The 23784-nt window shown below is 41.7% G+C and overlaps 1 protein-coding gene across 4 annotated transcripts in view; it reads right to left on the bottom strand.

Moving 5' to 3' along the window:
- Positions 1-23784, bottom strand: part of fgd4a (FYVE, RhoGEF and PH domain containing 4a) — a 49035-nt gene that overhangs the window by 23373 nt on the left and 1878 nt on the right. Inside the window, exon 1 of one of the 4 annotated variants that reach the window (XM_087177986.1) lies at positions 20181-20217. The exons of 2 other annotated variants lie outside the window; for them this stretch is intronic. In XM_087177986.1, the coding sequence (XP_087034112.1) occupies positions 20181-20202 (22 nt within the window). In that variant the 5' untranslated portion in view covers positions 20203-20217. Of the gene's footprint in view, positions 1-2657; positions 2812-20180; positions 20218-23784 lie in introns of those variants that run through there. One more of the 4 variants, XM_023421274.2, reaches the window with a different exon arrangement.

The raw sequence follows: 23784 nt of genomic DNA, 5'->3' as shown, positions 1-23784 counted from the left end.
GTGGGGGGTGGGGGGTTGGGGGCTGTCTAATATCCTGGCTCAGGGATTAAAGGAGGGCTTTCTCCACCCACCATCTGGACCTCTCATGACAGGCCTGCCTGCTGTTCACGCACATATGCGCAAACACATAAACTTATTTTACGGTACATAAGTTGAACCCCAATCTGTTGTATAAGTTGCCTTTTCAGAGTATAAATGTAAGCAGCTTATCAAAAGCATTATCTACATATCAGTCATTTGTCTATAGGGAAACTGTGATGACCCCCACCCCCCACCCCCCAGCAGACTCTCAGCCATGTGATCAGTCATCATACACCTATTGTTTCCTGAAGTGGGGGATGTGTTACCATGTCAGCACAGAAAACACACACACACATAACTGACAACATAGAGGATGTAAAAGTCAAGTGAGTGGGTGTGGGGTGAAAAACATCTATGATACATCTATGAAGACGTATCATGGTGGAGAGTCTACTGATCCAGCTACTGGCCCGACCCCAAACTTCCTCTTCCTGTCTGTCAACTTCCTGTTTTTATATTCATACAGTACAATCTGGAGGTCTCAGAATAATAAGACTCTGACCACAGCCAACAGAGACACTACAAGAAATAATGTGGTTTATTGGTTATTGGTTTTGGGAAGTGGTGTGAGGGTCACAATAAGATCTGAATCATGAACAATAAAACTCAGAGCCACATTCACGCCAGTCAGCCAATTAAAGTCTGTCCAGAAGCGGTGATAATGACAAGTTGGTGAGAGGAGAAAAAGATGCTTCGAATCTTGAGATCCACAAAAAACTGAGAAATAAGAGGAATTGAAAGAGCTGAATCGATTTTTTCCCATTGATGTCTGTGTTGCTTGCAGTTTACTGTCAATTACAGTAAACACAAACTGCAGGGGTATTAATGGATTTATGCCATGTCATATCATGTTATGTCAGATTTGTATTGAACACAATCTGCCAACTGGAAAAAAAAGAAATCTCATATCCACCTCCTGTTTCGCCTTTGGGCTTCAGTGTTTCTCTACTTAAGCTTGACGAATTACACACTCATCAACACAGGTGGCAAACTGCAGCAAATGCTCCAAAGATGGCAGTCAAGGAAAATAAAAATGTAATTTAGCGGTTACATTGCAATCAGTCGCAGAATGAAAGCCTTTTCTTCTCCTGAAATAACCTGCATTTTATGTAAGACATGAAGGCACCTCCGCCACCACACCAATACCACAGTGTTTTATTTACAGTATATAAAGCTGAAATGACAGCAGCTGATCAAAAGCACAGTGGTGATGATTTGCTTATGCAGGACAGTCAGTGGGCTGTGACATTTATCAGTTCGACACAACTGCATGTGTAAGTACCTATATAACTGCTGCAAACAAACCTTTTATCACACAGGCCGATCTCTCAGCTGTTGCTGTTTACAGCGGCAGGAAGACTCAAACACACAGAAGACAGCTGTCAAGGCAAACACCAAACGAGTTATGACCCGTGTCTGACCTTCAGTCAACACATGAAGCAATGTGAGTAGTCTCGCCACTGTCACCACTCAGGTTTTATCTATCCGTCACCACCTCTAGCTGCTTTGTAATTCACATTAGAAAAGATGGAGTATATGGAAGTATCATGGATGCCTGGTATTTAGTAGAATCGGATGTCAGCCAGAGCAGAGAGAAACGATTATTAGTATTCTCCAGCACAGAGGGCATACAGTAAAAAAGAAAAAGAAAAAGAAACTATATCATACGTACATATATCATTACAACACATCTGAAAATGCTGGCAAAATTCTCTGTGTTTAGTCGACTAATCCCATGAAAACACCAACAACTGCCTGACATAGCTTAATATTTACATATTCTGGAGAAACCTATGGACAATACTTGTTGTTGGATCAATTCAATGATGGCTGACAATGCTTATGTTGACAATAACAAAGTGAGAAAAGCATCATCCTTCAATTAACATCAACTATAAAAACAAATCAAAACTAAAAACCTGAAAAAAAAAGAAGAATTTTCAAAATGTGGAGATTAAACATCAAATCATTCCCCCCTGAAACAACTACCATGTCTACACAGATAAGAAACTTTTGTTGCGCTGACCCCAAAATATTAATATGTTTCTAAACAGAGAGAACAAATCTGTTCCAACTAAAAGATGATTTTTCCCAAATTTAGAAATACCAGTAAACTAGACAATGTCTTCAAACCAAATGACATTCATCTTTACACTCATATTCACATATGGTACATGGGGGTGTCACAGACGACTTTACTGCTACTATAATTTAATTTTCTGGAAACCGTGAGCAGGAGCAACTGTGAGCAGGAAAACCTGCCTGACCTTTAATACAGACCTCTAGGTAAGTTCACTGTTCACCAAACGAGTCATGAGTAATTATCTACATGGATTCCCCTCAACAGACAAGCTGTATGTTTAGAATGTTTTTAAGGCGACTGCACCTGCACCGATGGATACGCTTGTCTAGCAGCACCTGCGTGTGTGGGTTTCTGTGATAAAACCAGGGCTTCCTCAAGTGGTTCACCGACAGTGCTGCTCACATCTATAACCCTTTACTGAAACCAAAACAATGTGTGTTTTCCTGACGTTCTTGAGCTGCCTGCCTGTTTATCAAAAGAAACTCTACAGTACCTCTCAAGACTCCTCTCCAGTGCAGCTGGTTTGTCTCCATCCAGTCAACCACACGATGTTTATCCATCTCAGGACCCGTCTTGACAGTTTTAACAGCATATAAGAGAAACTTACACTCCTTTCTTCAGACGCAGCTTTCCCTGTCTAGTTACTCCATGTCTGGATTAACTCATCAAACTCTCGGAGTACCTGTCTCGTCACTGTACAAACCGGTTCCCTGGAAACCAGAGAGTCACCAGGTGAGGGAGGGAACAGCAGGAAAGGAGGAGGGAGAAGTCGCCCTTCAGGATGTTGTTTCACGGTCACTTTTAACCATTTCCATAATAATGCCAGGACTCAAGGACAAAGCCACCCCCAGGGTGGGAGGAGAGAGAAGAAGAAGAAGAAGAAGAAGAAGAGGAGAGATACTAAAGGAGGGGGTGGAAACACTGTGAATCGCTGCTGAGGAAAGGTGAAGGACAGAGTGAGAGGGAGTACAGTGAGAAAAGAGAAGTGAGAGAGTTGAAAATCAACCTGCTATAACAGTTAATATTTAACCATCTGCAGTTCTGCCAAATAATCTACCAGCCCATTAAACACATTTTCTACAAGGTTTTTTTTTAAATTTTCTGCTCATTTTCTGCTCCCGAGCCACAGTATCCTAACTGTATTTCCTCACATGGTAACTGTGTTACGCAGATCTGACTGCACAAACCCCCCAAAAGCCCAATTTTAAACTAATCTGAATCCTGATATACTGCAGCAGTAAACTAATGTTACACAGAGAATCTGAAATTAAAAAAGCTCAAGTCACAGAGGGGAATCTGCACTTAGCATCTTATAATGATGAGAAATAGATACCATTAAATATATAAAAAAGGACCATTTCTGCCCATAAGGACACAAGAATGCAAAGTAACCTAATTTGCATGGCTGCCCTAGATTGAGATAACTACCATTCAAATGTAACCCATAAATAATGGAAAGGGTAGAATGTATTAATATGCCAAGTCACACCCCTTTAATCATACTGGGGTTCATGCTGGTGATAATGTGTGGATCTGTCTGGGTGCTGTCTCTTATACACATCTTAATGGACAATTACCAGAGAGTTATGGTTTTCTGCCACAAACATAATAGAGTGAAAATTAAAAGACCTTGTAAAGCCCTTTATGTGGTCAAGGTAACCAGATGAGACCCCTGTCTTCAGCCCATGCAGCAAACATGCACCCATCATGTTATTGACTCTCTATCTAATAATTCAATTCTGTGATAGACTCTTGTACAAGCCTTTACAGCACATTTATGATGAGCCGGTGCAGCGCTTCTCATGTATGTCCAATATTCACTCTCCTTTTAGCTTTGTCTTCATCTCCACTATGTTCCCCAGCTAGTTGCTGACTCTTGTCTGCCATCTGGCTGTTCTCCGCTGCAGCTGGAAATATGAACTAAAATACTAGTAAAACCAAAACAATGAGCTGAAAGATGCTAAACTGCTCTTTAGAGTTGAGAAAAAGTGCGAGTTGGGTGATAATTGGGTCCTCCTTTGTGAAAGCAGCTAAGCCCCCACCAGAAAACCTTCCTTTTCAACGACAAAAATGTCTGTGCGCTTTTCTCCTCCTTCTTCTTGCTCACCTTCTTCTTTTTCTCACTCACATTCCAGTTACTTAAACATGTGCCTCATAAAATGTGTACATCTTGTGCTGACACTTCCCTTCTCCTCACTGGTTCCCAGCGTCCTCCCTATGGAGCCCCAGCATGTGAAGATAAGCTTTTAGCATGATCTGAACATGCTCTCTGGCCCATGTCTAATGAGGGCACTCCAAGTGGGGCGCGCTGTGAACATGAACCTGAACAGCAGTCCCCCCTGTTTAACACTTCCTGTTTGTACTTCAAAGAAGAAATGTAGAAAGACAGAGAGTGAAAGACAGAGAAATCACTGCAGGGATAATAATCCACCAGGGAACAATGCCCTCATGAAATACTTAAATGTTGTCTGGATTTCAGACACATGTTTACTTTGATATCTGATCTAAGGTATGAAACCTTGGGTTGATTTGTTTAAAAAAGAGACGGGTTAGTAGCAGAGAAAAAAAGGGTGGTGAGAGCCCCATAACTGAGATCCAAACAACAGCGTTGAGATAGTGGACTTTACCATCAGTGGTCACTGAGAAAGGGATCGATTGTTAGAGTGAGAGTGTGCGATAACATCAACAGACAACAGTCATTCTCTGTTCTTCTATCTCTCTTACACCCCACCTCCCTTTTTTTTTTATTTTGCCTCTTTTCTGTCCTTCCCTATCACCTTCTTCCTCATGGTCTCCTTCCATCTCCTCCTCCAACCCCCCCGTGACCTGGCCCGGCTACCTTGCAAAACAGATCACAGCTGCTGGGCAGGAGCTCCCAAATGTGTCAATCAATATCCTGTCCGCTCAATCACCACGTCTGACTGGGCCCCAGCAGACCCGTCTGTTCTGAAATGAACAACAATGCTTATTCACAGCGTGGTCTTTTATGATAAGACTGAACCAAATAGATTTGAAATGTCTCACAAATGAAGCGCAGACATGTGAAAGTGACCTATATCCAGCATAAAAGACCACTACTTTGTAAACAGAAAAGCAATCAGAATGATGTCTATAAAAAGCAATAAACTACAGTAAACCCCAGCAAACCAGCTGCACTCACATATTTGTGTAAAATCATTGAAGTTGAACCCTGCAGAGCCACATACCCCGAGGGTATTTCTTCCGACAATGTAGCTATGTTTCCACTCAATGTCCGTGCAGCCCATTTATGAGCAAAATGTTTACAAAAATAACCATTCAAATTTCCATCGTCTAGGCTAAAGTAAATGACTTTGTGAAGTGAAAATATGGCTCCAGCTCCAAAAATAACCCCATGAGAAACTCTCACACACTGTTGCAAAGAAGTTGTTATTACTCATCTCAACACATGCTGTGTTACACTGAAAACAAAGACATGAACTTGCTAATATTTAGATGCAACATGAGGCAAAGAGCCACAACAGACGCCTTGTCAACAGGAGGAGTGACAGCACATGACATTTGTGAAAGGACATTTTGGACAGATATTTTGTCGACAACATTTCAGCGGCTGTTATGCAATGAGTAGCCTATGAATAGTGTTGCAGGGACATGACTATTTTACTGTTTACCCTGAAAATACAGTAAAATCTTCCTGCACACCTTGAAGAGTTACGCATTATGCAACTGCATAATAAGAACAATACTCTGTATGTAAAAATCTTGGAGGTTTGTGTGTGTGTTTTTTTTTTTTAAGTCTTCACAAAACCAAGAGCAAAAGTGTAAGAAACCGATTGATTGGCATCAACTCCAATGTAAACTACTAATGTAGTGCCAATTAGCTTACTTAGTTAGCTTTACTTCCAAGGCCAGCCCAAAGAGCATGACATACTCTGTGGAGTTACATAACAAAAAAAACAAAAAACAAAAACACACATGGAAAAAGAGCTCAGTTCATAATATCACATTCATTATGTAGAAATGCCCCTTTGTGCAGACACAGCTGCTATATTAGAATGTAGGTTAGCGTTAGCAACACTGTCCTGCTCTTTATTATATTTGAGGAAGTGCACAATTCAACAACTGCAGCAGAACTTGTTATCCAAAACAATGTTACATTCAAATCGAAACTTACTGTTTAATTAAAAGATACAAACAATAAAGAGTACATCAAATCTGTTTGTTTCTTATTCAAAGGGATCCAAACAGGGTTTTGCTAGGCACAGATCTCATCTCTCTGGTGTTAGCTTAAGTAGCTAGCTAGCTAAAGCTGATCGAATTTACTGGTGACAGTTGTCATAGGTGGCTAGAAACTACTCTTTAGTATATAAGAAATTTCAAGTGGTAAGTCTGCCAGCATTATCTTTGTTAATGTGTGCTGTGCAAGAATGGAAACTTTTACAGACATAGCAACACGACTAAGAGGGAAAAGCTTAGGGAACAGTTAATTAATTCAACAGCTCATAATCTGATTTAAAATACTGATGAATTCTTCATTTAGATCTGTCTTAAATGTCTGTTTTTTTTTTATCTCCCATTGATCTCCGCACATTTAGGAAACAGTAAGCCACAGAGATTCATCAATGCTGAACAGCTTTGACTGAATGCATTATGGATGAAGTAAATAGATGCTGAATATAATGCCAATCAAACAGCGTGGGTAAAGACTTAAGTCTCAAACAGGATCATTGTGCTCAGTATGAATGAGCCCCTCTGACTGGAGGCATTGGAGACCATGTTCTCAGCACAGAGCTGGAATGCACAGAAAACCCTGCAATCCTGAAAGCAAGCCTGCAACCGAGGCCGGGGCACTAATGAGGCAGAAAGAGGAAAAGAATTAGCTTGATACAAAACTTCCTGTTTCACTCATCATTCTTCAACTAAAATTATTTCCTCTGTTCCTCATTTCTGTTTGTCAAAAATATTCTCTTAAAGCAGATCTGCGTGCTTTATACTCAAACTCACAGTGCACATAAACTAAGTCTGCTTTTCTGTAAATCTGCATTCAGATGCGCACACAGCCTGCACACATGTAACTACACAGCACTTAATCTGACACGTCCTCGTGGAATAGTGTCAAATAGCATCAGCATTTCTGGCCTGTTTCATGGGAGGCTCAGCAGAGAGACAAACTATACACAGAAAGGACAAAATGACAAGATGATCGGCTGCCACAAACAGAATCAGTGATGCCTGAGCAGAGCCATGACACAGCATTTATAATTATAGCATTAAAAAAAGGAGAAGAAGAGATACATGTAGACAGACATCGACCACAGACATTACAAAATGCAAGAATAAGCCATATGTGAATAACTGAGGCTTCTGAGAAACAGACTCAGTGTTACTATCCTTTAACATGCATTAGTATTCATTTTGATGACTGGCTACTCGGTGGCTCTTAGCACTCCTTCCTCCTTTCAGCTTCTCTTTACAAACAACATGCTCTTCCCATTTTTCTCTCATTTTTGGTCACATCATGTACATGGCCTCTTCTGCCTTAACGACAGGTTGAGCAGCGATACTGTGAGCGCAGACATAATCTCTGTTTTCCAGTTATTTATCACATAAATAAGGTAGAAGATGACAGGAGAGATGGGAGAAAAGAGAACAGAGCACATGTTGCAAGATCTACAGACCTACAAATGTGCATACGCCTTTGCTCACTTATCCATCAGTACGTCCACCAGAGTCTGTTTATTTAAATATCTTAGGGGTAGAACTGTGATCCAGGCACACTTGACAATATTTTGGCCTGACAGTCAGATTTCCTTTGATGAAAGCTATTAATGTGACAGACGGATGAGTCTAGTGAGCAATCAGACACTTCAATCTCGACAACGCCCCCCCTTTACTGATTCACATTTGAGCCACAGAAGCATCTCCACTAATAAATAAAAAGCTCCTAACCTCCTGTTGTTTCCACCTGAGCTCTTGGATTTGTTGCAGGGACCTCCTTAAGCCTGGAGGGACCCCATCAGCAGGATCACACATGGTGAATGGTTGCCTCCATTACAACACAAACAGCGAGATTTGATAACACCCCTGTAGCGGCCTGCCTGCCTGTATGGGAAGCCTCGAGGAGTGGAGGCAGCTCTAGAGAAAATATATTGCTGCAGATAAACTGCAGAGATAGCAAGCCAAATGAGTTACATTGAGTGCACACAGCAGGGAGATGGAGTGGGGAGATTGAACCCCAAGAGAAAAAAAGCACATTGTGTCTTTTATGTGCCCAGTAATAAAAAACTCAATATTGCAACAATTTATTATGAATAATATTTACTAACTCATTTTTCTTTGTTGATGTTAGGAATCAAGACAGAGTGCAGCAACTACACACAGTTAGGATTACATCTGTCATCAAGAGATTGTATTACGGCTGTAATGACAAGGTGACTTGAAATGATAGTTTTGTTTGTATAAGGTTCACCAACAGCAGGCCACAGTGTACACACAAAACACACACACAAACTCACATATTTTCCCACAGCTCACTGTGGACAGCTGACGCCGATTATGCCAAATCATGGCAAACAGAGTTAACTGAAATCAACAGCAGCAGCCTCTACGTGCACAAGCATGTGTGCGTTTGTGTGTGTGTGTGTGTGTGTGTGAGTTGCAGATCTGTAGTGCATATCTTGAGACAGCCTGCAGCTGAGAGACTCAGTCAACAACGCCTTAAAGAAAATTAATAGTCCCCTCCAGCCAATACAGCTCCCACTGCTTAGAGTACCCACAGAGCTCACACACACACACACACACACACACACACGGACAAACAGACACAGACACAGACACACACACACGACCACACTTACTTACAGCATCCGTCAGAGGAACATCCTGTGGTGAGATCTAGGGTTTGTTTTTTGTAATGTGTACTCCTCCCTTTGTTTAACCATCACTCTCAGCAGGGGACATGTCTGTGTGCAATGAGTGTCTATGTGGTCATGAACCACCCACATTTTGTCTGTCAGCTCTGTTAACCCAACGCCCCACGGCTGCATTGTGCACACGGTGGATAAAACAAGCCGGTGCTGGATGGTAAACCGGTCTAAAAGGAGAAGAGGCACTAACCTGAGTCCAGTGAAGTGAGTCCAGTGAAAAAATTAAAATCCACTCTGCTAGACTGAAGTGAAAAGACCTCTCCCTCCTCTCTCTCTGCGCTCTGTCTCTCGCATTGGCAGGTTCAGGCTTGTGTTAAACTGCTGCCTCGCTGCATTGGTTGCATCCTCCCTTCCTTCCCTCTCTCTCGCTCTCTCTCACACACACACACACACACACACACATGCACACACTTGAAGGCTCGCTGACAGACTGACTCGCCCTTTCATTCAACCTCCGCTTTTGCGCTCTCTGATGCTTCTTCTTTTTTCTTTTTTTTTACCCTTTCCCCATTGCTCTGTCTTCCTCTCTACGGCGAGTGAAGATAATCACATTCCAGCGGAGACGGGGCATATGGCGGGGGAGCGACACTCAGCCCCAGAGTAAAGCCCCCTCTGTGTGTGAGTGTGTGTATGTGTGTGTCTACGTATGCCTGTGTGTGTCGCATGGACAATCAGTCCCATTGTGTTGGATGAGGGGAGGGCCAGCGAGAGGGGAAGAAGCCAATGGCCGCACTCATCTGCTGTCCCTGCTGCTGCTGCTGGTGGCTATAGCAGATATAGGTGCTGAGTGTGACACAAAACAACCCCCCAACCCAACCCCACCCCTCCAGGAACAGAAAGATGTGGGGGTGGTGGTGGAGGTAGTGGTGGTGGGGAGGCATGGTATCTGGACAGAGAGTTGATGAAGAATTGATCTTTCTGTTAAAGAGTAGAGGCGCTTCATGGACTCTCTGTTATCATTTGTCATCTTCAGTGTCTCTCAGTGGCCGGTGTGTGATGTGCTCTGAACTCCCTCCTTCCAGGGTTCACACCGAGTTGCACAGTGTAGGTTGGAGGTAGTGGGGGGAAGAAAAAAAAAAAGGCCACCCACTCTTTTCCCATGACAACCAAACGACACTTCGAAGAGGAAGTGCATGGAGAAGTATTTAGAAAAAGAGCAAAAAAAAAAAAAAATTGGATACTCTTTAAACAGATACAGATAAAAAAAAAACAATATCTTGTGTATGCCTGGCTTTTTTCTTTCCAAGTCTTCATAGGTAAGCTGCAGTTACAAAGCTGGAATGACGAAATCTGGCGCAGACGGTTATAGTAAGCTCTGCAGCCATTAGTGTTTCAACATAAAGCATGTCTCAACAATGAATAGTTTATACTGTCACTATAACCGTGTGTTGCAGATCTAATCGTTCCTGCCACAGATGTTCCGTCTGTTGAGGTACAGGTTTGATCGTCCGGCTGACTAACCCACTTTCTTTGGATAAAAACTCTGACTAGTGTGAGCATGTTGTGCTTACCTCAAAGCACCAGTCACAGAGCAGATGGCATGGCTACACACTCACTCTTATCTATTGGAGAGGACTTTACTTGGTTAAAATCCGAGACTTGAATGTTTTTGTTCACAAGTCTCAAGTCTGACTCAAGTTCAAGTCTAAAATGTACAAATCTTGTGAAAACCTCTCAAGTGTTTACATTTCAGGAACTAACGAGGTTTGATGACAATGCATGTTTCTTTTTTTGCCCAATAGAGAACCTCTCAAAAATATACCAAAATTGAATTAAATGTGAATACATTTTGCAGCAGAGTCTCATCATATCAAAAAATATACCCTTGTGTTTTGTGCAAATAGATGCAGTAGGTGTACTGCTATTTGTGTCTTCTTCTTCACAGTCCATTGTCACAACCGTGCTCATCAGCAGAGTACAGACGACTGCAGAGCGGAGAGATCTCTGTTGTGGTTGGCTGAACTGGCTGAGGTGTTGACATGGTGAGAAAGAGCGCTCAGTTGTTCTCAAACTGTGAAACCCTCTCTGTGGAAATGACTTACAGGCACCGATAAATGTTAAAGTGGCACAGAGAAGTGTTGCTTCACAACTCGTGTGATGAAACACGCTTGTGGTTGGTTGAATGTGACGAACACACAAACACACGTGGTAACACCTCAGGCACTGAAATGAAAGGAAACTGTCTTTATGTCAAGGACCTTCATCCCTTTTCTAATTCAGACCGGCAGCCATCACAATCCTTTCTATTCTCCTCTCTATCATTGCGGCCATCTTTCTTTGTCTCCTTTAACTTTACCTCACACTTTAATCCTCACTGACCTCCCTTCACTGTCCCTTTTCATCTCACTTCTCAATTGCTAATGTTTTACAACAGCTCTAAATTCATAGTCCCAGTGATTATTTGTATAATAATTCACTATAATAAAGTTAACTCTTTAGAACCAGTGCCAGACATGGAAGCCCATTAAAAATGAAACTCCTCCATCAGTTATATGAACTGACCAGCTCACGGCCTACATGTAGCCACTCTCTTAATCTCACACATGCCTCGATACACTCTATGAGTCTGTGCAGGCCTCCTTACACTGTAATTAGTGACCGGAAGGCCGAGAGAGCAATAACTATATCCAGACCTCACCGTTAGCAGAATGTGTGCTGTGTTGCATGCATGTCACCGCGGGTGTGTGCGGGTAAACCATATGCAGGAAGTCAGGGTGCTACAGAAATAACTGTATGCTCTGTTTCTTCCTGGCCATGCACTGCAGAGCCATTACCACCAATAGGTCAGTTCTGCTGCTCACGGGTCACGTGGCCTGCAGCCATGCACAGAGACAGACACTCACACACATAAAAACACACTAAGACACACAGAGGTGAAAGGTCCACAGCTCCTAGTTCAAGGTTTAGGACTCATGAAACAGCAACAGTTAAAAATCTGCCACTAATAAGCAACAGGAGAGTAAAGAATTTCAAATGAAATTCTAAAATACACATTCAGTATTAGGAGACAAGGTTAAAGTGTCAGAGACATGAGTTGCAGCACGCCTGTTGTGTTATAATCAGTGTTGGGCAAGTTACTTGAAAAATGCAACCATTTCTTATTACATATTCATACTCATCACTTCACTAATTACTCAACTCATACCAACAGAATGTATAGTCTAGGCAAAGCCACCAGTGATTGGATGGCAGCTAAGAAGACACAAAGTGTAATACAACAATGTCTAGGCTCATTTCTTATTTTTGGCAGAGGCTAACCGCCTAATTACAGCTAACACGTCCCACAGCAGCGTGCCTTCAAACGAAATCGATATTAACCCTCTTTTAAACTCCTGGTAAGGCAGCAAACAGACCTGCAAATTGCCCAAAGGAATTACATTACGATTATGAGATATTAAGTGTATGTGTATTATGTTACTATCCATTACTGGTAATGTTACACAGACTTGTCATGGACTGTTAAGCAATGTCTGGTCAGGACTGTGTCGGCTGATGTCTTAATCATGCTAGTCACGTTAGCAACCTCATGTTGCTAATCTTGAAGAGCTTGCGATGTTGTTTAGATGGACTGTTTGAGATAATATGGTTTCTCCATAACTCATAACAACACTAGATAAACAGTAAAATGAAACTTCTGGCCCAACATACACCTGGGCCCTACTTCCACATCTGGGCAGATTCCGGCTGTTATCCTCCGGTACTGGCTGACAGCCAGAGGTTCTTCTGTGTGTGCACCAGAATTGGTCCAGATGTGGAAGATGTGGTGACCATGCTGCATATGGGCCGGATTTGGGCTGTGAAACCGGGCGTATACTGGGCCAAAAGAAAACATGCATGTATTATCAAAAAGCGTCTCTGCAAATAGAAACATCACAAACGCTGACATTTTCAACAGCATCACCTGAGTGTCTCTGTGGGGGTGGGGTGCTAAAACACACTGTGGTGCAAGTCCATGTGGCCTAAGAAAGGGCCAAGACAACAACTAACATGTAGTTTATGTATCGCTGCAGATATGTGACCAATTGCTTGAGCCCCGCTATAATGTTGCTTTACTTGCGGTTTCATTATAAAATTTGCATCTAAGGCTAAAGACAGAGATTCAAGACCTAATTAAGCTCGACAGTTACTGCCCTAACAGTGACGAGAGAGGAACAAATGCAGTGTTACATCTGTCCTAATCCACTAACCATGTCAGCTTTCAGCCTAATTGGTTCTAATTTTATTAAAATGTTGTATAACATTAATGAGACTGTTGCACAGTAGGAGCTGAGACTGACTGTGACAACACATGACCCAGCAATGTTCAGCTTCAGGAGTAAAAAAACATGTTACTACTATCACAAAAAATAATGTTCAACAGAAGTGGTAGAATCATATCTGGCTTTTTCATCAGTGATTGCCAGTGGAGAGCCGAGATCTATTTTAACAGGAAATGACTTCGAGAAGAATGTCAGGCATCTTTCGTGAGGTGGACATTTGAATATTGTGTTAGGAAGTCAAACCTCTTATATGCCAATACGTTCATTGATTATTATCAGAAGAATGGCCTAATCGTTTCCATGGCAACACTTGACGGAGGTTTTGGTTTTCAGACAGTGAGTAATGGGCCTGTTTAAGTATTCATTGTACAATATGCACTTTATGAAGTGAGCACAGGCATATATACACAGGCATTACCTTCATGCAGGTACATGGGAATGAAGACAGCCTGCAAATCCATTAGATCTTATTTACCCTGGGTTCATGCATAGCGTGAGTGCACACAAAGCACACACAGAGACACGACAAATACACACGCACATGAGAAATGCAATGAAACACTCGATGCACGCACAGCCTGGTGGTAGATAAGCCCTCCCTCGCTGTTTTGCAACCACTGATCAATCTGTTGTCTCACACTGTGAATGGTAGCTCCAAGAATCCTGCCTGAATCTCTCCACACACAGGCACAAACTCTGCCTGCTTTCAACTCTGTCTGTTGGTGTCCAATAAAAATTCAAAAGTAATGAAACACATCATGTGCGAACTTATTTTTGCCAGGTTCAAACTCTGCCTTTCACACTTGGGTGACCCTGATGCTCTCACATGCCCCCACGCACCCACAACCTCACACCTCTGAGAGTGTGGAGGCACTGGTTGCATAAAGGATACTCAACAGCCGTCATGCACTCATGGTCTTCAAGAGTAAAAATAGAGCCAATCTGGCTACGAGGAAGGGCATTCACAAAGAAAACTCACAACACTGAGTTGCTGAGAGTATAGAATAAGAATTTTTACATTTGGTCTATAATTTTAACCTCATGTTTATGAAATCCAAATAAGGGAACCACTTTTGTAATCAACTCTTACAATCAGTTAATTGTTGGGAATTCTGCCTCTCACACTCAGCCAAGTCTCACAGGATGTGGGGAGATTTGGAAATCTGCATAACATCTATCCTCAGACAATTTCTGGCCTTTAATTAGAAAGGTTTTGGGCAGTGGGTATTTCCTGGACATGGATTAAGCCTATTAAGCCTTCTATTGTAATCCTTATTGAATTAGTGAAATAATTTACATTTTTCAGATTGCCCTTCAACAAACTACCAGGAGCACATTAAATGAGAAGTAGTTCATTAAACTGTGAGGGGTCTCTTTCACTGTAGGATCAAGCTTGAGGGAAAACATATTAGCAGTTATTTAATTTAGGATTTTGGTCTCTTTTCTACCTCCCTCTCTCAAAGTGTCTTTTTCATGGATTCAACCTATTGTCTTAACACCATATTAGTGTATTACAGTTGACTGTTACACATACATAACAATTTTGATAACATATACTCATTCAACTGAATTAAAAAAAAAAACATGATTCAGTTATATTTCATTCAGATTTTTTTGGTAGATTCTTTGCATCAATTCTCACATTATGCACACATTATCACAGTTGATCTTTTTTATTTTTTGTGACCCCACCTTCAAGCATAAAACAGTATAATATACGTGCATATATTTTCTTCTGTCCTTTGCCTCCTCATGCCTTAATTCCTTCCTCCCACTCATCACACACACACACACACACACACACTGCCCACCTCACACTTTTTTTCTACCTGCTTGCCGCTGCAGCTGGTGTTTCCCTCCATATCTCCCTTGTCTCTCTATCACATCCACCTACCACTCTGTTACCCTCGTCCATGTCTCTCCACCATCCATCTCCTTCTTCTTTCTGTGGCCTCAGAGCAGAGGGGAGGGGAGGAGAGCAGAGCAGCATGGCTCCAGGCCATTACCCACCACATCTCTATAAGCTTAGAACTGTCGGCCTCCCACACACACATCATTAATTAAACCCACATCTCTTAAAATGCATGTACATGTGCATGTTTGCCAGCACACACACACACACACACACACACACACACACACACACACACACACACACACACACACACAGCAGGCATGCACTGCATTTGAGCCCCGGCTGTTTTCACCGACTCCCTCCTCCAGCCTGTGCATTAGCACATTATGAAGGTCAATGATGAATGATGGGTATTGTCTGCCGACACGCACACGTGTTTACAGACACACACACAAGAACAAAAGCTACACAGCATGACACAGCAAACAAGGTACAAAAGCACATTTTCTGTCTCTACCTCAGCAGTGAACATCTGTCATGAGGGGACGCGGGGCAACGGGACGACATCTGTCCCCGCAACACAGCAACAACCCATCTTGGATTGGTTCCCAAAATCAGCCTGGCACACACTCACACACACACACACACACACACACACACACACACACACACACAGACACCATCATGCCATCATTGCTGTCAATCTGCCTCTGAAAAAAATAAAAACCCCAACAACTTGCTAAAATCAATGCTGACTGTGTCCGTCCTGAGCAGTGCTGTGAGATGGATAATACCCCGGCTAGACAATAGCGTTTATCTAGAGACCAAATTGATTAAACAATTAGTTTACTGAGACTGTTTCAAAACCATCTCGCTTGGATGCTTTCGTTATCCACCTTATCTTTTCTCACGTTTCTTCACAGTTAACACACAGAATAAATCCTGCTGTAATCCACTGTGAATTAACAGCAAGGGTTGAAAGGGATCACTGAGAGCGATAAATGCTTCGTTATGTTCATGTTTGAGTGCATCAGTGACGGCATGCCTGCCTGTGTGAGCATGAGTGCACAGTAAGCACATATGAAGGATGTTTTGAGAGAATGTTTTGTGGACATTAACAAAAGAAAGGTTTATCAAGTCAAGTACCATTCTAGTATGTTGATCATTTGACCTCTAGTATTGATTCCTGGTCAAATGGTCTTTGTATTTAACCTGAGACAGAGTTGAGGTAAAATACTGTAGGTACAATGTGAAATAACTGTATGTGCTTTGATTTCTAACCCTTGCAGAATTGTCCCAACCTTTCTACTCTGCCTGATCGAATTACTATTCTGCAGGCTTAAAAAAAAAACACATCCTGGCTAACAGGATTGACTGCGTTCCCCTTTACATCATTTAACACTCTAACAGGACAATCACATCACAGCAGATCGGATGCCCTGTTCTGGCTGATGACAGGCAAAGTGTGAGGCTTACATTTCATCTACATACTGATTGAATCATTGTCAAAAAAAAAAAACCACCAGGTGTAAATAACAGAATTTATGACGGCTGAATTTCAACGAGCTGCTTCAGTTTCAGGGCCCTGGTATTGTCCATGCTGGCTCAGTAACCCCTGTGCTTTTCCTACTACGACAAGTTAAAATGTTAAATATTAATACATTCTGACTGGCTGCCTGACAATGGCAACAGCTTCAGCCAAGGGTGCCTTTGATCAGCTGACAAGATTGTTGGCAGCGAGCCCCCAGGTGGACACAGTCGAGATTACAGGTTGCAGGTTAACCTCAGTTACCAATACAACAATTAATACATCATCCAATAGTAAATTCTATTCACATTAACTCAATCCAGTAAATAAAATTCCTGAGAAATAAAGGTGCTTAATCACATTAATGCTCTCCACAGTGGCCACATACACCCTGAGATATTACAGGAATAGCTACCTTGGCAGAAATGGTATATCAAAGTCATAGAGCCAGATTTTTACATTATTTAAGCGCCATTTGTGAGTGAGGCCTGTTTGTCAGGAGGAACCAGAGAAAGACTTGAGTTATTATGAATCAAGAATGTGGAAAGCTAAAAAGGTTTTTGGGTGTATGCACTGGGTGAGCAAGTTTCATTAGAAGAACGGCCCATCGTCTTGAAACACTATATCCTTTCCTCATACCTCACAATACAAGCACTACTGAAAACACACACATCAGGCAAAGATTTTGATCACTCAGCTTTGTAGGAAATGAAAAAAAAAGCTCTGCTGCAAAGCACTCGTTCTGTCACTGCTGGCGATTGAAGCATCTTAGGTATCATACTGCTTGACTTATTCATGTCTGTCTGGACTGTGAATAGAGTTAGTAAATCTTTACGTGGATGTGTATGGGTGCACACATGATGTCAGAACTCAGGCATGCCAGGAGGAATTCCAATCAATAGAGAGAGAGAGACAGAAAGAGAGAGAGGGAGGCTTGAGGGGAAAAAATGAATAGCAACAAAGAGAAAAAAAAAAAAACAGATGATGCAAGAAGGAAAGAAAAATACTTGTCTTCCAGGAAGCACCTACTGACAGAAGAGGCTGACAACCACAACAACACTTACCGAGTGTAAACAAACAACAGTTCTAAATTTAGCTCATCATCATCTCCTTCACCTGACGTTCGTTTTATCTGTCAGAAGATACTGTGCTGTTGAAGCTCTATAAATCTGAAGCTTGAGCCACATTCAGAGCCTTAGGGATCACAAAAGGAAGCAAGAGGGAAAATAATAGGTAATGATAAGTAACTACCAGTCATGCCTGTGAAGGCTACAGTGTTCATTACACAATACAGTGCAAAAATGGTGGATGGAACAAACTGGGGAGATATACTGTGTTCAAGTTTTTGCCTAAACGAAAAAGGAAAGCTCATTGAATATCCAAAACAGAAAAGGGTTTGTCCTCTAGAGAGCATGCAAGTGTTTCATACATTTCATGACAATCTTCCTATACATACATATATATATATATATCTTGTGTATAAGTGAAAATGTTGGCCTGATGATGGTGCCTGATTACGCCTCGCTCACACACATCCTTCATCCTGCTGGACAGCTGACACTGATCACTGCTGGACAGTCGTGACCACATGGCCTTCAGTAGAACAAAACACACAGTGTAGGAGGAAAGGCCCTGGGGCCACCACTAACTCATTACATCTGTTATCCCCCTTCATCAGTTAAATGTGACTAATTGGGATCATTCTTTTATAATTAGACATTTTTTGTGAGTAGCCAACAAGCAAACAGGCTCCAGTCTGAAGCTCATCAATTAAATTTAGCTTCATTGCTACATGTATTATAACTCTTTGTCTGATTTCAGCATGATGATATTAGAATTCATATTTAGATTTTTTCTTGAAGGCTACATTAAAGTTAAAGCTAAATGCCTCTAGAAAAGTAGCAACAGTCATTGTTAAGATAATGTTGGAGTATCAATGTTGAGGTATTAAAAATACTGTGATTATAACCCCACCAACAATTCAATAACACATCAGCTGATATTGTAAAGAAATGTGCTGTGAAAAACTTGTCACTGCTCTCTGGTGGACAAACTAAGTAATGGTGACACTGTTTCAGCACTACCTTAGTCACACCTTTAACACTTCTGCACCGCATTGCCTTGTCATTTATCAGCTGGCATTTAGTGTACGCCACTGAATATATCTGCAATAAGCTAATATTGACCGATTATCGGTACAACTCTGATTGTGAACTACTGTTTTGTCAATATCACCTTATTACTGCTTATTACTACTTACAGAAGCTATTAACCCCTTTAATACACACCATAATCCATCTTAAAGGAACAGTTCACCACAAAATGTAAAGTCTGTGATTATCTGTAAGACCAAACACTCTCAAACATTTCCCTAACTGTTAGGGCTAAGATTTGAAGGCTCCAGTATAAATAGACAGACACTTAATACAAACATACAAGTGTATACACACTGATATCAACATGTTGTGTTACTATCGCCTGTGACACCCTCTCCCACGTTGAAACAATGAGCGTGGTGAAAGGACCTGGGCCTGCTGGTGTTCCCAGCCTTTTCCTTCCTGCCAATGAGAATGAAAGCAGAATGCCTCACACTGTTTCCTCTCCTCTGCTATGAAATAAGGGTGACTCACCCCCGCTCGCCACCCTAAGAGAGATGCAGCACAGTTGAGGGGTTGCAATGTAAAAACACACGCAGACACACACACACACATGGACGCTGGCCTACTACGCTGCATAAAGACACACACAACTCAAATGCAGTTGGGTAATGGGCCACTGGGGATGTTGCCAAAAGGCCAGAGTGGTTGGAAGAGAGTCTTAAGAGGGGGAAATGGTTCCCAGGGCTCTGAGAACAAAACTGTCTTTTTTTCCAGCATGCTGGATTTAAATGCTCCCTCACACTCACAGCAGGCTGGTCCACACGGAGGCCAATGCTGCAGCTCAGTGAATCAACACAAGCACTCCAAGTTTGTCCACTGTATAAGACAAGAAATACTGCAGCAAATACATTTAACAAACATTCGTCCTGGTTAAGCATTGACTGCTGACAAGCAGTCCTATAAAAATAAGAATTACAGACGTTTACTGCAGAGAGGAAAAACCCTTTTAAGATAATTTGCTCTTGTTTTGTGCAGCCCTGGCATTTCCACAAACCACATGGTCAGAGGCAACAGCAAAAACATCAGCAGAGTGAAAAATAAATGGTCTATGAGGGAGAGCAGCCAGATGATGATAACATTAGAAAATGGATCCCGCTCGCTGGTAGAAAATACAGATTAGCTGAAATCCAGTCAAACAAGGACAACAGAGCAGCAGGGATGGAACAAGTAGGGAAATGTAGGGATGAGTCACGGCTGATGTGTATGAAAGGATGGGCAGGAAAAAAAAAAGCCCGACATTTGTTCACATATTAATACTTTTCATCATTTAACATTAACTGAAAATAAAATACGGAGTCTCCAAATCTTACCGTAACAGCAGAGCAGACACATCCTTGAGTTTTTACCTTTCCGGCTCCAAAACCAGTATTTGCGCCGTCGTTTCATTGTCAGTCCAGTGTCTTATATTTTGAAGAAGATAATAAAAAAAAAAAGAAATACCAACCAAATATCTCCTCCTGACCTATCTATTCAACTGCTGACAGTGTTCATCCTCACTGTGTTGTCCAGGATATTAAGGATCAACCTACCAGAGGCAACACGTCTCACACGGGACCTCCAGTAACCAGCGGCCGGACAGTCCATGCTGCGTCCAAAGCTGGTGGGCAGAGCGTGGTAGAAACAGTGGAGAGAGAAACTGAGGTGTATTCAAAGATGAGGTCAAGGAACAAAAACTAACAACTGAAGTTTCCCTTTCCACATGCAAACGGTGGCTTTAAATGCACCTCTGTTTGGTGCTTTCTCCTCTTCCTTCCTCCACCGCCAGTGAAGAGGTATATGAGACCCCCCCCCACCACCACCACCTCCTCCTGACAGGACCCTGTTCTGTGCTATGCTCTGCAGCACAGGAGAAGAAGACAGCACTGAAGAGAAAGACGAGTCACCCAACCATCAACACCTCCACGTCTTTATGTCCTCTTGCAAAAGGAATGTCCTTAATTTCGCAAAGGTGAAGAGAAAAAAAAAAGAAGGTTGGTTTACACAATTCCTCCACATCTTCCTCTCCGTAAAGTTACTTCCCCTTGATTGTAGCATGTAAGGTAATACAGAGTACATCGGCTTTCTGAGAAGAACCTCACGCGCTAACAATGCCAGTCAAGAGGGGGAAACGACACACACACCAGTCAGGAAGCCCTAGCTGGTGCATGGAAAGAAAAAAAGTGCTTCCTGCCTAAAAAAAACCAAAAAACCCAGAAGACAATTAGGCTGGTATTCACAGGACATACGGGGATTCAGACTGACAGTATTTATGATTGCCAATCAAACCCAGCTGATAAGGTTTGGAGGCGAAATTAAAATTTACAGTCAATTAAAGAATCCATTAGAGAACAATCTGGCCTTGAAAACACACACACACACACACACACACACACACACACACAAACACATGGTTACCAATACGTGGTGTCAGAAGACTTTATGTTTAACCACCTTAAACCACCTTTTCTTGCTAGTGAAATTTTACGCATTTCTATACAAACAGTCTAAAAGTAGCTCATTGTTAGCTTCCTCTCTCCACCTCATTGTTTTTCCTGCAGCCATCCGTGAGAAATATCTCCCTGTCTTCCCAGAATCATGATAATAGTGTGCGTGCGTGCGTGCGTGCGTGCGTGCGTGTGTGTGTGTGTGTGTGTGTGTATTCGTGAGTCAAAATGAAGTGGTTGAAGAGCAAAAGCATAATAATCTGCTTTCATGTGGGAGGAACTCTTGGTTTTATACAGACATTTTGACAACATGAGAAACACAGTGATTATTTTCCTAATTGATATGGGAGCAGCTGCACAGTATCGTGCCAGTGGATGGCTGCTTTGTAGTGGAGGAGTACTTGAATCTGCGTGCGTCCTCATCACATACTGAGCACGAAGGTCCAGCTTCAGGTCGGTGGGTGAAATATTTCTGAGTGTTTACCTCCACCTGCTGGCACATCTGAAAACTTCAACCCAGGTTCTGAATATTATATTGCTGTTTTTGTGTGGTGTGAGCATGTGTGCGCAACTACTGAACGATATTACAGAAGCAAACACATGGATTAGCCATTTCCGGCCTGAGTGAAGCCCCCACCCACTTCAACTGAGCAAAAACAATAACTTCCTCCACACCTTCATGCACAACCACGTCCAGTCTGAGACATCTCTGCTAGACACTGAGTAAACTCAGGGGAAAGATAAGGAAATCTTATAATCCTGCATTCCTTAGAAATGATGTGTTATTTTTATGGCCCCTTAGCTTTATGCAACTTAAATTTTGCACTTTAAGACAAAACAGTGCTTTGTTAACTATTCAACTGCCATATATGACAACAATATACACCATAGTCATTAATGTTATGCACTTTGCAGTACCAAAATGTAATCTGACCTTTGAACAGAACAATTATGCAAAACACAATAGCTGATAAAGTGATAAAATACAAGTGAAGAAGATCAATACACTGGGAGCTTCACTTGAGGCATATTAATAGCCTCCATCAGGACAAGATTCCCTAATGAGATAGATTTCCATTCCTCTGTAAAGCACTTTGAATTGCTTTATGTCTGGATGTTGCTATATAAATAAATGTGCCTTGCTTAATCACAGTCTCATGACCTGATCAATGTGCAGAGCACAAAGACCAAGCCGGATATTGAAGGAACACAAAACAACAGGATTTATGGAGATAAATTAATGCCAGAAAATCTATTAAAAAACTGAATTCCTGAGCCACAATTATAAAGACTGGTTAAAAACACATAAATCTGAATGCAAATCTATACTGAACTCTGTAATTGATTTTAGTGCAACAAGCTGCAAAGGCAAATTTGATGAATTACACCATACTATGATAAACATGTTAACATAATGAAAAATACATAGCAAAAAAACCCCAAACAAAACAAAACAAACCAAACAAACCTATTTCCACATGGAGCAGCAACTGAGCCACATTAGCATTTACAGTAGACATAGAGTAGAGTTTCCAGTCACCGATGAATATTAGTCAGATATTCACTCTCCTTTTAACGCTGGTTTGGTTCCTACAAACTCCTCAGGAAAACATCTGGGTCTTAAGCTGCTAAGTGCTGCTAATATTTTTTTCCCACTGTTAATATAAATATATTGATTAGTGTCTATCATCTATGTCTAATGATGTGTATTCTGAGAGGATGAGACTTTTTTGTTCATTGGTTATTTACAAGACTAGAAATTGATATAACCTCAACGCAGAGGGAAAAGAAAGTTCTTTCCAATTGACCTTTTAAAGTTCAAATACCAAACACACATGAAACACTGCCTCTCCATATCAGGAGCTATGATTTATGGGTAGTTTACACTGGTGTGGTACAGTAATACTCAGAATATAAAAAGAAATCATCTTCAAACCATCATGAACTGAGCTGCACAAGGGGAGCACTGTTGCCTGAAGTGAGTTAAAGCCAGTAGAGGAACAGTGAGAAGGTTCAGTTCAGACTGAATGGGTATCACTGTAGCAAAACAATAGCAGCAACAGTAAGCTATGGCAGGCCACACAGTTTCTGATTCATACAGTCCCACTGCTTCTGTCTTAGCAGACAGAAAACAAACAGCTCTGTTGTTGGAGACTGATACAGCTGTCCTCACCATCTCAGACTGACATGCCCCCAAGCTAGTTGGACTTACAACACTAAGTAAATTTCATTCTAAATGTGAGATATAATAAGATAAGATACTTGACCAGTGGGATGTGTTGTGTATAAAGCAATAGAGAAAGAGATCTTTCCCAGAGCAAAGCAAATTGTTTCAGCTTACTGCAGACCTGTCGTCACACACAAGAGACACACAGATCCCAAAACACAATAGTGTTTATATGTGTGTAACCAGACTCTGTTACGCAACAGCTAACAGGATGACAGTGTAATATACAAATTTACTTTCAAAGATGAACCCCTATGAAAGGAC

This window comes from Seriola lalandi, unplaced genomic scaffold (assembly GCF_002814215.2).
Source record: "Seriola lalandi dorsalis isolate HSWRI2012SDOR001 ecotype SW California unplaced genomic scaffold, Sedor1 jcf7180002054671, whole genome shotgun sequence".
Taxonomy (NCBI): Eukaryota; Metazoa; Chordata; class Actinopteri; order Carangiformes; family Carangidae; genus Seriola; species Seriola lalandi.
This window is presented reverse-complemented; position numbering and strand designations above follow the sequence as displayed.